Source organism: Hyperolius riggenbachi, chromosome 5, assembly GCF_040937935.1.
Source record: "Hyperolius riggenbachi isolate aHypRig1 chromosome 5, aHypRig1.pri, whole genome shotgun sequence".
Lineage (NCBI taxonomy): Eukaryota > Metazoa > Chordata > Amphibia > Anura > Hyperoliidae > Hyperolius > Hyperolius riggenbachi.
The window spans coordinates 197960833-197973440 of NC_090650.1; the positions used below are offsets into that span (position 1 = coordinate 197960833).

At 45.2% G+C, this 12608-nt stretch overlaps 1 protein-coding gene across 1 annotated transcript in view; it reads left to right on the forward strand.

Annotated features, from left to right (window-relative positions):
* The window catches only part of MLH1 (mutL homolog 1), a 199908-nt gene that overhangs the window by 17565 nt on the left and 169735 nt on the right, over positions 1-12608 (forward strand). The window contains exons 4-6 of the mRNA XM_068236537.1: positions 849-922; positions 3239-3311; positions 8381-8472. Coding sequence (XP_068092638.1) covers positions 849-922; positions 3239-3311; positions 8381-8472 — 239 coding nt within the window. The remainder of the gene's footprint in view (positions 1-848; positions 923-3238; positions 3312-8380; positions 8473-12608) is intronic.

The window sequence follows — 12608 nt, forward strand, 5'->3', positions numbered from 1 at the left end:
CTACATTGCTCCCAGAGGCCTGAGCCTCTCTTGTCCTGGAGGGGTGAGAGGGAGAACAATATGGCTTGGCCTGCACTCAGCTTTTTCCAGCACATCGGATGTGATTGGGTGCTGCTGTACACATGCTAGATTCTTGGCAGAGAACCATCTAGCATGTTGTGCAAGGCTTATCTTGCAGCCCCTCTTCCATGATCCTTGCTGTGAGAGCCTGCATTCTTTTGCCCCAACATCAGGGTTACTGTTTTTTTGTATGCACTTGCTGGGCCCTACACTTCCACATAAGTAACATTAAGGACCTATAAACATGCACCCACTTGAGATGCACAGTATAACTGCTTGTTCTGCAGCTTATTTCACAGGTAGAGTGTTTAAAGGACAGCTGAAGCGAGATGTATGTGGAGGCTGCCATACTCATTTCCTTTTAAGCAATACCAGTTGCCTGCCTGTCCTGCTGACCCTCTACCTCCAATACTTTCAGCAATAGACCCTGAACAAGCGTGCAGCAGATCAGGTGTTTCTGACAAGATTAGCTGCATGCTTGTTTCTGTTGTTTATACACTTCTGCAGCCAAATAGACCAGCAGAGCTGCCAGGCAACTGGTATTGCTTAAAAGGAAAGAAAAATGGCAGCCTCCATATCACTCTCACATGAGTTGCCCTTTAAAGATAGCCACTGTGAGAAAATGTTGAAGTCAAAATCTTTTTGGGAAGTACTTTGCTCCTATCAGATTTATATTGCATGTAGTAAATGAAGGTTCAATCGCTGTAACCTTTTAGACATGAACTACTTGTAAAGCCCAACTGTATCATTCAACGTATCACTTATATAGCTCTTACTTTTATTAACAGGCATTGGCGAGTATCAGTCATGTGGCACATGTTACCATAACCACAAAGACAGCAGATGGCAAATGTGCTTTCAGGTAAGAAATTATCACCCACCAATCAAGTAGGCCAGATCAGTGTGATTTTGAGATAAAGTGAAAATTGCAGGGTGTGGCTCATGCTAGCTACCTGTGCAGCATCTTCCTCCGTGGGGAAGTGAGAATGACAGGCAGCTCCCTTCCCCCATCAGCCTCACAAACTGCACAAGCTGAAACTGAGAGCAGAGAGTGACGAGTGAACAAAGCACACAGACTGCGGGAGAGGGGGGGGGAGGGGGGGGGGCGCGTGCATAACTTGTATTCATTACAACAGAGGTAGTCCTTTACTAAATCTTGACAAAGGAAAGAAGATTAGATCTATTACAGAGACAGTGCAACTAGGAAAGGCTGCAGTAATCCAGTCCACATTAGAACAGGTATAGAAACTTATAGGATAGAAGAAATAAGGCTGAACATTTTACATTAAAGTACACTTGAACTGAGAGGGATATAATGGCTGCCATATTTATTTCCTTTTAAACCATACCAGTTGCCTGTCTGTCCTGATATCTTTGGATGCAGTAGTGTCCGAATTGCACACCTGAAACAAGCATGTGGCTAATCCAGTTAGACATCAGTCAGAGCACCTTTTCTGCATACTTGTTCTGGGTCTATGGCTAAAAGTATTAGAGACAGAGGCACTCAGCAAGATAGCCAGGCAATGTGCATTGTTCAAAAATAAATATCCATATTCCTATAAGTTCATGTGTGCTTTAAAGTAATACAACACTTCTGTTGATTTGAAGGGGGGGGGGGGAAGCATTTCCCTATGCTCAGCTATTTTCTACCAGGTACACCCCCAAAATTAGTAACAAGTGCACCCAAGTATTAGGCAGCCAGACGTAGCCCACAATTTTAGGTAATCAGGTGTGCTCCCCAGTATTAGGTAGCCACTGGTAGCCCCAAGTATTAAGTAGTCAGAGGTGTCCTCCCATACAGAGTAGCGAGTGGAGCGGTAGCTCAACTCTCCAAACTTCAACAGCACAATCCACCTTCCTCCTCTGTCTTTATGGCTTAAGCTGCATTTCTAATTGCCTACATTGTCAGTATGTGTCGGTGGATACAATGATGACAGAAGACACTGGGGTGCGGAAGGAGATAGATGTGTCGCTGGAGTGTGGAAAGGTGAGTTACCACCTCTGCTCCACCCACATTCAGCAGTTCAGTGTGCTTGTGCCCACCACAGGGGATATGTATTGTGGCGCTGCCCATATTATTGGGGGCAGGGTGGAGCCCATAGTTGAAATGTCAGTAGCCTAACGCCGACGCCCCCCCCCCCCCCCCCCTCTCCTAATGCCTAACCCTTATTCTCTGTCCTGATGGTAAACACTAGTCCCCTGTTGCCAAAAAGACTGAAACTTAGGTAGCTTATCCTCTACTAATAGCCGGCTATAGAAAGTACTAGCTGATCGCCTACTAATAGCCGATCAACTAGTTTAACTGCACCCTACAGTATGTTGGCTTACAAGGTGTTCAATTGGCTAGCTAGTAATGGGAGCACTGTATGCCCATCTCACTGCCTTGGTGCCCAATTTGGCATCTCTCTTTAGACACCTGCAAGAGCAGGCGCCCAAATGACCAGATCCACACAACAGGTCTCCCTGAGGCCTGGGATGGGCCCCTTTGTCACTGGATGTTCCCATGGAGCCTGAGGGATTTGACTTGGTACCTTGTGGATAATTCAGCTCTGGTGCTGTGAACACCATAGTTGGCACTTCTTTCCTCTGCACTATTTTGTCTGTGATAGGCTCAGTGGCACAGACACAAGTACAGTACCTCTTAGGCCACACCTACTGTGCTGCTTCAAAATACACTTTTCACCGACCTTTATGGTCTCATATCAGCCCTTGCAAGGGAAGTGAACTGCCATGGAAGTTAGTGGAATATAACCTGGGTTTGGTTTTTGTGGCAGAAAAGGTAACCTCTTTATGCTACTGTATTATAATTTCTGCTGCCCGTGTTTACAGCGTAGCCTTTTAATCTTCGGGTCTACTTTATGGTTAAATCATTCATCTAGGCTCAAGAGGCTTTGTAATCCAACTTGGCATGCAAATTTCTACAAACTGAGCCAGGCATACCCAAAGGCTGGCCAGCTAATTGTCAAGAGTGTAAGATGTTTCAAATCCATGGGAATTTGCATGCCAAGTCGAATTTCAAGCTCACCTCTACTAGAAAATACTATAAACTATAGTCCCAATATCAAAAACAAACATCTGCTGGTCAAGCTAATGTCACATTTTATATCTTGTCCTTCCAGTACTGTGTTTGAGATAGCAATTAAAACTCTTTTGATCAATGTTTATCTACATCTTGCAGAGCTAGTTATGCCGATGGAAAACTCAAGTCCGCTCCTAAACCATGTGCTGGCAATCAAGGAACCCAGATAATGGTATGCATTGCTTCAAACATAAAAATATGGTGAACAGAACACTCTTCCCTTTTGAGAATAACAGTTAAAATCAGTTTATTAACCCTAAAATTGCCGCTGATGTCTATAGGTGTTCTGTGCTTTCACATCCATTTGCCACAGATGTCTAAAAACTTTTTAATACAAAACTGCTTCCGCCTGCAGCAGATGCCCATGGGCATTTTTGTGTCCCCATATTCCCTGTTTAAAAAATGTGTAGTACAAAGTTTTGGCTTATTGCCAACTTTCTACTTTACTTGAAATATGCAACTAATTCTAAGTATATGCAGCTTGAATATGGAGCGGTGAAATGTTTTCACTGCAGGCTTTGATTGGTCCATTTTACTATAGGTTTTTATAAAAATGAGTATAATTCTGTTTAATGATGATTAGCCTAATTCTCAATCATCTCAAATTTATTTGCTCCTCAATAACAATGTTACTGACTAATTTGGACTTTGGTACATGTAGATAGACATTTAATAAACAATACAAACATACCTAGCACTGGCATGTACCTTTTGTAAAGAATAGGTGGCAGTCTAAGGGTTAAAAATGTTTGTTCCCTGTATTAATATAGTGGTGGTGGCATGATACAATGCTATATACGGTATTTTTTTGGCGTATAAGACGCTCCAGAATCTAAAAAAACATTAAAGAAGAAAAGGGTATGTATGTATGTATGTATGATATTATATTATAGTGTGTGTTTGCAAAAGTATTCGGCCCTCCCGAAGTTTTCCACATTTTGTCATATTACTGCCACAAACATGAATCAATTTTATTGTAATTTCACGTGAAAGACCAATACAAAGTGGTGTACATGTGAGAAGTGGAATGAAAGTCATACATGAGTCCAAACATTTTTAATTAAAAAAAAAAACTGCAAAGTGGGGTGTGCGTAATTACAGGGCTGTGGAGTCGGTCCAAAAATCCACCGACTCCGACTCCTCAGTTTAGGATTCCACTGACTCCGACTCCACGACTCCGACTCCTCTAATTTGCATATTACAATTTTGTTGATTAAAAGTATGTAACATGAAATTCGTCTCTTAACTGCCAACGCTTAGGAATTTTACAAGACAACTGAAGTGAGAAGGATATGTAGACTACTATATTTATTCCCTTCAGACTAAAACTAGTCCTTGGTAAGAGTACTTGTAAAAGGTACAACCGGAACAAAGAACCTCTATCAAGTGTGGGTGCATGTAAGAATGTGAGGAGATTGTAAACAGACAACACCTCTGTGTTCAATGTGCACAGCATTCTCAGTGGATTCCCTGCAGCTCTGTGGGGAGTGCATATGTAGAGTATAGTACTACTGTGTAACAAAGTAAACCTGAGACAGATGAAATTAAAGTTTTATACATACCTGGGGCTTCCTCCAGCCGCCTTCAGGATAATCAGTCCCTCGTTGTCCTCCTCCACCACCTGGATCTTCTGCTATGAGTCCAGGTACTTGAGCCAGTCAAGTGTAGTGCGCATGCACACACTCCGCCGCCAGGAGCATACTACACCTGTGCAGCACTATTGCGCAGGTGCAGAATGTTCCTGGCTGTGGGAGCGGCATGCGGCCGGACAGCGCTGACTGGCTGAATTACCAGGACTCATAGCAGAAGATCTGGGTGGTGGAGGACAGTGAGGGACTGATTAGCCTGAAGGGGGCTGGAGGAAGCCCCAGGTATGTATAAAACTTTACTTTTCATCCGTCTCAGTTACCCTTTAATTTGTAATCACCAAACCAAATTTTAATAACATATCAAATTATTTTATTTCATCAGCAAAGGGAGTGCATACATTTGCATAACTCAGCATCAATGCAGAATTATTTCCATCTCGTTGACCATCTCTATTAGTGACATAGCTACACATCAGGCTTTATTCTTACAGCATAGATGTTATTTAGTATATATAAGAGATTCCTGTGTACACATCATATATACAGTCACAATCTGACCTTAAAAATACGGGGACTGCTTTATTGAAGCAGCACAAGTAACTAATTTTGATTGGTTTATTTCATTTTTGTGGACTAAGCACAGCTATTACTGTATATATACTGTATATATACATTATTTTTAATGACTATTATCTGAGAAATAGAACATTTTATCATATTTTCTATTTTAATTACAGTTACAAATTCATTAGGAGTCGGAGTCGGTGCATTTTTTCCCGATTCCGACTCCGACTCCAGGCACCCAAAATTGCACGACTCCGACTCCACAACTCCGACTCCACAGCCCTGCGTAATTATTCAGCCCCTTGAGTCCATACTTTGTAGAACCACCTTTTTCTGCAATTACAGCTGCCAGTCTTTTAGGGTATGTCTCTACCAGCTTTGCACATCTAGAGACTGAAATCCTTGCCCATTCTTCTTTGCAAAACCGCTCCAGCTCAGTCAGATCATCAATCATCAATATTAAAACAATAAAAGGCTTGAACTACTTCAGTTGTGTGTATTTGAATCTAAAATATGACAGTCTAATGTTTATCAGTACATTACACTAAATAATGAACTTTATCACAATATGTTAATTTTTTGAGAAGATCCTGTATATGCTCTGGCATGCTCTGGGGGTGCTTCTCTTCAGCAGGGACAGGGAAGCTGGTCAGAGTTGATGGGAAGGTGGATGGAGCCAAATACAGGGCAATCTTGGAAGAAAACCTCGTACAGTCTGCAAAAGACTTGAGACTGGGGCGGAAGTTCACCTTCCAGCATGACCCTAAACATAAAGCCAGGGCAACAATGGAATGGTTTAAAACAAAACATATCCATGTGTTAGAATGGCCCAGTCAAAGTCCAGATCTAAATCCAATCGAAAATCTGTGGCCTCCATTACACCTGAGTAGCGCCACAGGCTGCTTGCCTCCATGCCACGCCGCATTGAAGCAGTCATTTCTGCAAAAGGATTCCCGACCAAGTATTGAGTGCATAACTGAACATAATTATTTGAAGGTTGACTTTTTTTTAACACTTTTCTTTTATTGGTCGGTTGAAATATGCTAATTTTTACTAGTCCTAGTGCGTCCATGTTACATGATTATCTTGTGTATGTTCTTCCGCAATTATTGTGTCCCCTTTTGTCCCCAGTGTTTCTCCAGCTCCCCCTGTGCCTCTGGCTCCCCCTGTCTCGCCTGTTTACGAATCCATTCTAGCCAAAAGAAGATGTGTACTAGATGAAAAAAAGGCTGTGGGTTGTAAGGCAGAAATAGGAAAGACCAGAGATGAGGATGGATTGACAGGAGCATTAGGTAGCCAGTGAGCACCCCCCAGTATTAGAGTATTAGTCAAAGAGCCCCCCAGTATTGGGTAGCCAGACGGGGCACCCCCAGTATTGGGTAGCCAGACGGGGCACCCCCAGTATTGGGTAGCCAGACGGGGCGCCTCCAGTATTGGGTAGCCAGACGGGGCGCCTCCAGTATTGGGTAGCCAGACGGGGCGCCCCCAGTATTGGGTAGCCAGACGGGGCGCCCCCAGTATTGGGTAGCCAGACGGGGCGCCCCCAGTATTGGGTAGCCAGACGGGGCGCCCCCAGTATTGGGTAGCCAGACGGGGCGCCCCCAGTATTGGGTAGCCAGACGGGGCGCCCCCAGTATTGGGTAGCCAGACGGGGCGCCCCCAGTATTGGGTAGCCAGACGGGGCGCCCCCAGTATTGGGTAGCCAGACGGGGCGCCCCCAGTATTGGGTAGCCAGACGGCGCACCCCCAGTATTGGGTAGCCAGACGGCGCACCCCCCATATTGGGTAGCCAGACGGCGCACACCCCCCTCCCCCCCCGTATTGGGTAGCCAGACGGCGCACCCCCCCCCCCCCCCCCCCGTATTGGGTAGCCAGACGGCGCACTCCCCCCCCCCCCCCCCCCCCCCCGTATTGGGTAGCCAGACGGCGCACACCCCGTATTGGGTAGCCAGACGGCGCACCCCCCCGTATTGGGTAGCCAGACGGCGCACCCCCCCCGTATTGGGTAGCCAGACGGCGCACCCCCCCGTATTGGGTAGCCAGACGGCGCACCCCCCCGTATTGGGTAGCCAGACGGCGCACCCCCCGTATTGGGTAGCCAGACGGCGCACCCCCCGTATTGGGTAGCCAGACGGCGCACCCCCCGTATTGGGTAGCCAGACGGCGCACCCCCCGTATTGGGTAGCCAGACGGCGCACCCCCCGTATTGGGTAGCCAGACGGCGCACCCCCCGTATTGGGTAGCCAGACGGCGCACCCCCCGTATTGGGTAGCCAGACGGCGCACCCCCCGTATTGGGTAGCCAGACGGCGCACCCCCCGTATTGGGTAGCCAGACGGCGCACCCCCCGTATTGGGTAGCCAGACGGCGCACCCCCCGTATTGGGTAGCCAGACGGCGCACCCCCCGTATTGGGTAGCCAGACGGCGCACCCCCCGTATTGGGTAGCCAGACGGCGCACCCCCCGTATTGGGTAGCCAGACGGCGCACCCCCCGTATTAGCTGGAAGGGGGGGAGGCACCCCAGTAATAGCCAGAGGGTGTCCACAATATTAGGTAGCCAGAAAGAGGGCCCCATTATATGTGTCCGGAGAGGGCACCCCTGGAGAGATTAGGTACTTTACCCCTGTGCTGCACACTGGTTATGGGCTTACCCGTTTCCCTACCCTCAGCCACTTCACCGTTGACTTGTAAAACTAAATGCACAGTGGAGTGAAGACGTTAGCAAAAGAAAAGTTAAAAGAGATCACCACTAGACATATAGACACACCTCTTCAGGAGCCCGAGTGAGGAAATCTTCTTGTATTGCAGGAGGGGATATGAAAATCCTTTGTCGTAGTAAGGTGTTTATGATAGAGCCTGGTTTCTCGTAGGGAGCATCCACTCCTCTCCTGCTCTGGTCAGGTACTGCTGAACTATTAACCACTTGATCACTGCATTGCTAGGGGAAAAAAAATATGCCTTTTTCTATGTATTCTTTTCACTAGTAACGGCAGAACACTGTCAGTTATGAAGGTGGATAATACCTGGTAGTTTTTTTTCCCCTCAGCATCCTGCTTTGATTTCACAAAATGACATCTTCTACTTTCAGGTTGAAGATTTATTTTATAATGTCTCTACAAGACGGAAAGCTTTGAAGAGCCCCAGTGAGGAGCATGCACGAATTGTTGAAGTTGTGAGCAGGTAATAGGATGGCAGAAGTGCTGTGCTTCTAGGACTAAGCTCTAGTGCTGTTATGCACCAGTACTAACTTTTTGTAGGTAAGTGGAAGGATGCTCAGTCCAGGGATCTGCCTTTTCTTAAAGGACACCTGAACTGAGAGGAATGTGGAGGCATCAATGTTTATTTTAAACAATATCAGTTGCCTGGCCTCCTGCTGATCTTTCATGCATGTCTGATTTACAAACCTGAAACAAGCATGTGGCTAATCTAGTCAGACTTCAGTAGGCTTCAATCTACCTATACTGGGGTAACTATACTACCTATACTGGGGCAACTATATTACCTATACTGCAGTAACTATACTGGGGTAACTATACTCCCTATACTGGGGTAACCATACTCCCTATACTGGGCAACTATACTACCTATACTGGGGCAACTATACTACCTATACTGGGGCAACTATATAGTTACATAGTTATTTGGGTTGAAAGACATACGTCCATCGAGTTCAACCAGTACAAAGTACAACTCCAGCCTGCTCCCTCACATATCCCTGTTGTTCCAGAGGAAGGTGGAAAAACCCTTACAAGGTATGGTCCAATTAGCCCCAAAAGGGAAAAATTCCTTCCCGACTCCAATATATACTGTGGTGATATATTGAGGTGCTGATGATGTTAAGGATAATACAGGAACATATTCTTTCATTTTTCTGCCTGTGTCACGTGTATGTCTGCTAGAAGGGAGCTGTTGCCTTGGGTTGCTAGCTTGGGGCAAGGAAATGGCTCATTAGGCCTCTAGCCCGTCACCTTTAATCTGCTGCCTGAGGTGTGATTGTCTGTGAAACTACATTTGCTTTGTGTTCCTGGGGTAGCAGGGAACTGCTAATTAGCAGCCACTTGAGGAAGAATAGGCTGGTCTGCATGGCTTTTGAACTCTGGAGACAGCCCATTGTCCCAATATACAAAGCAAGACTACCAAGTCTGGGGACAGTGGAAGCTAACACAGGAATGTTTGAAATTTACATATGACAGCCTACTGGAAGTGGGTGAAGGGTTGAAGTCCTTTTGATACAATTTTTACCTGTGGAAATTGGGTTTATGGAAGTGTTTTGAAATCTCTGAAAAGATCAAACACTAACACAGGAACGCTTTGAAGTTGCACGCGTTAAACAGGAAATTGGATTATTCCTGGACATTGGGGTGGCCCTGGGGCACACATTTTGCTATAAAACAGCAGCTAGGACAGTCACAGATCATCTTCTCTTGGAGGTAGCACATAGCTAGGGATGATACCGATCGAATCGGAAACTGTGTTCTCCCGCCAACCACGTTCTAACCTACGCTGGTAACATTTTTATATCCCTTTTATTTTTTTAACTTGTCTTGTGTATTCTTGTAACTTTTATTTTGTAACTTTTTACTTTGTTTTTGTAAATCTTTTGTATATATTTTCTGCATTGTTCCACCTTTTTCCTGGAATATTAAATCGTTATTTAATAAGTTTGACTTCTGCTGTACTAAGCTAACGATCATAGCCTAGAAGAGACTGAAGTGTAACTGTGTATAAGTCCATGCCTGATAGTATGATTGAGCAACACTACCGTATAAGATTGTAATTGCATTGTGTGTACGGGGCACTTCTGCGCTCGACAGCAGAGTGGGAAGTGGCTGACTGTATTGTTCGGACCGACTGTTAGTGGTTTTGCTTCTCTACAGTGTAAGATTGCAATTGTGCATGTGTGTGTGGGGCGTTTGTCATACGTTGGCCTAAAGCGCGCAGCTGACAGTACGAAAACGCCAGTGCGAGTAGCTCGACATCAGAGTGAGGATTGGGTCTAGCAGGTTGCTAGTGGTGGCAGTGAGAAGTGTTCTGAGGGGTCACAGCCTTGTTTTAGCTTGAATAAGGCTGCTCCCTGCTTGATCTGGTCAAACCCGCAGTCGGGAACCGTATATGCAGGCGTGCCACCGGCCGGTTCCTGACATATACTACCTATATTTGGGCAACTATACCTAGATACATGTACCTGGTGACCTACGCCACACCTGCCCCCCTCCCCTCAGCCAGATTTTGAATACATGTATACAGTATATTTTAAAGAGACTCCGTAACAAAAATTGCATCCTGTTTTTTATCATCCTACAAGTTCCAAAAGCTATTCTAATGTGTTCTGGCTTACTGCAGCACGTTCTACTATCACTGTCTCTGTAATAAATCAACTTATCTCTCTCTTGTCAGCCTGTGTCTGGAAGGCTGCCAAGTTCTTCAGTGTTGTGGTTCTGTGATGCATCTCCCCCTTCCAGGCCCCTCTCTGCACACTGCCTGTGAATTATTTAGATTAGGGCAGCTTCTCTCTTCTCTCTTATCTTTTACAAGCTGGATAAATCCTCATCTGAGCTGGCTGGGCTTTCACATACTGAGGACTTGCATACAGGCAGAGCTGTCTGCACTCTGCAGGAAGAAACAGCCTGACACTTCAGTGGAAGATAGCTGCAGGGGGAAAGAAACACACAAATGATCTCTTGAGATTCAAAAGGAAGGGTGTATACAGCCTGCTTGTGTATGAATGTATTTTCTATGTGTGAACATACTGTACATCAACCTACTTCCTGTTTTGGTGGCCATTTTGTTTGTTTATAAACAAACTTTTTAAAACTGTTTTTAACCACTTTTAATGCGGCGAGGAGCGGCGAAATTGTGACAGAGGGTAATAGATGTCCCCTAAAGCACTGGTATGTTTACTTTTGTGCGATTTTTAACAATACAGATTCTCTTTAATATCGTGCTTGGGTGACCCACTCCCTGCGCGAAGCATTATCCAATGTTAACCCTCTCTGCTAGCAAATTACTTTTACAGTCACTTTGTCTAATTGTGTTTTGGGAGAAAACTCAGGCTCACTGTCTTTGAGTAACACTATAGTTAGTTCCGCCCACAACATGTCATGGCCACACCCATTTTTTACAGCAGGGTGTGATGCACTCATACTTTTCCTGGGGGGGGGGGGGGGGGGGGGAGGGTGTGTCAATAAATAATCAGCATCGGGTGTCAAAAATTAAATCCCTAGGTACGCCACTGTTCTGGTTGAAATGAAGTTTATTGGATTTACAGAAAGTGTGCAATACTTGTTTAAAGTGAACCTCCGGACTAAAAATCGACTCAGCAGCACTGAAAAGGCCTGGTGTTTCTTTAACAGTTTCACAGCATCAGAACTTTGTTTCTCTTATCCAAGCCTCAATTTTAGCTGCACAGAAGAAAACTGCCCGGGCTTTTCCCCCCTAATGCTGTGCAAAGCATGATGGGATTTCTGATGTTGTTTATCTCGTTCTGCTGTTTTGGTGCAAATTTTTTTTTTTACATTTTGAATTTGACATTTGAAGCCTAGTGTGTGCAGCTGGGAGGGGTAATCAGGACACAAGACAATTGGAACTGTGTCTCCTGCTCCTTGTCACCTCCTTTCAACCAAAAAGATGGCTGCCCCCATGACAAAGATGGCAGCCCCCATGAATCACAAACATTTGCCTGTTCTTTTAAAACAGGGTGGGTAAGAGATTATATTTCCTATCTAGTCTAATTAACATAACTAATGTAACTTAATGACAGTATGTTTGTTTGGGCTGAAGTTCCCCTTTAAACTAAATTAGGCAGGTGCACCACAAAATTGGGCACCACAAAAAAGAAATGAAATCAATATTTAGTAGATCCTTCTTTTGCAGAAATTACAGCCTCTAAACGCTTCCTGTAGGTTCCAATGAGAGTCAGGATTCTGGTTGAGGGTATTTTGGACCATTCCTCTTTACAAAACATCTCTAGTTCATTCAGGTTTGATGGCTTCCGAGCATGGACAGCTCTCTCACACCACAGATTTTCAATTATATTCAGGTCTGGGGACTGAGATGGCCATTCCAGAATGTTTTACTTGTTCCTCTGCATGAATGCCGTAGTGGATTTTGAGCAGTGTTTAGGGTTGTTGTCTTGTTGAAAGATCCAACCCCGGCGCAGCTTCTGCTTTGTCACTGATTTCTGGACATTGGTCTCCAGAATCTGCTGATACTGAGTGGAATTCATGCGTCCCTCAACTTTGACAAGATTCCCAGTCCCTGCACTGGCCATACAGCCCCATAGCATGATGGAACCACCACCATATTTTACTGTAGGT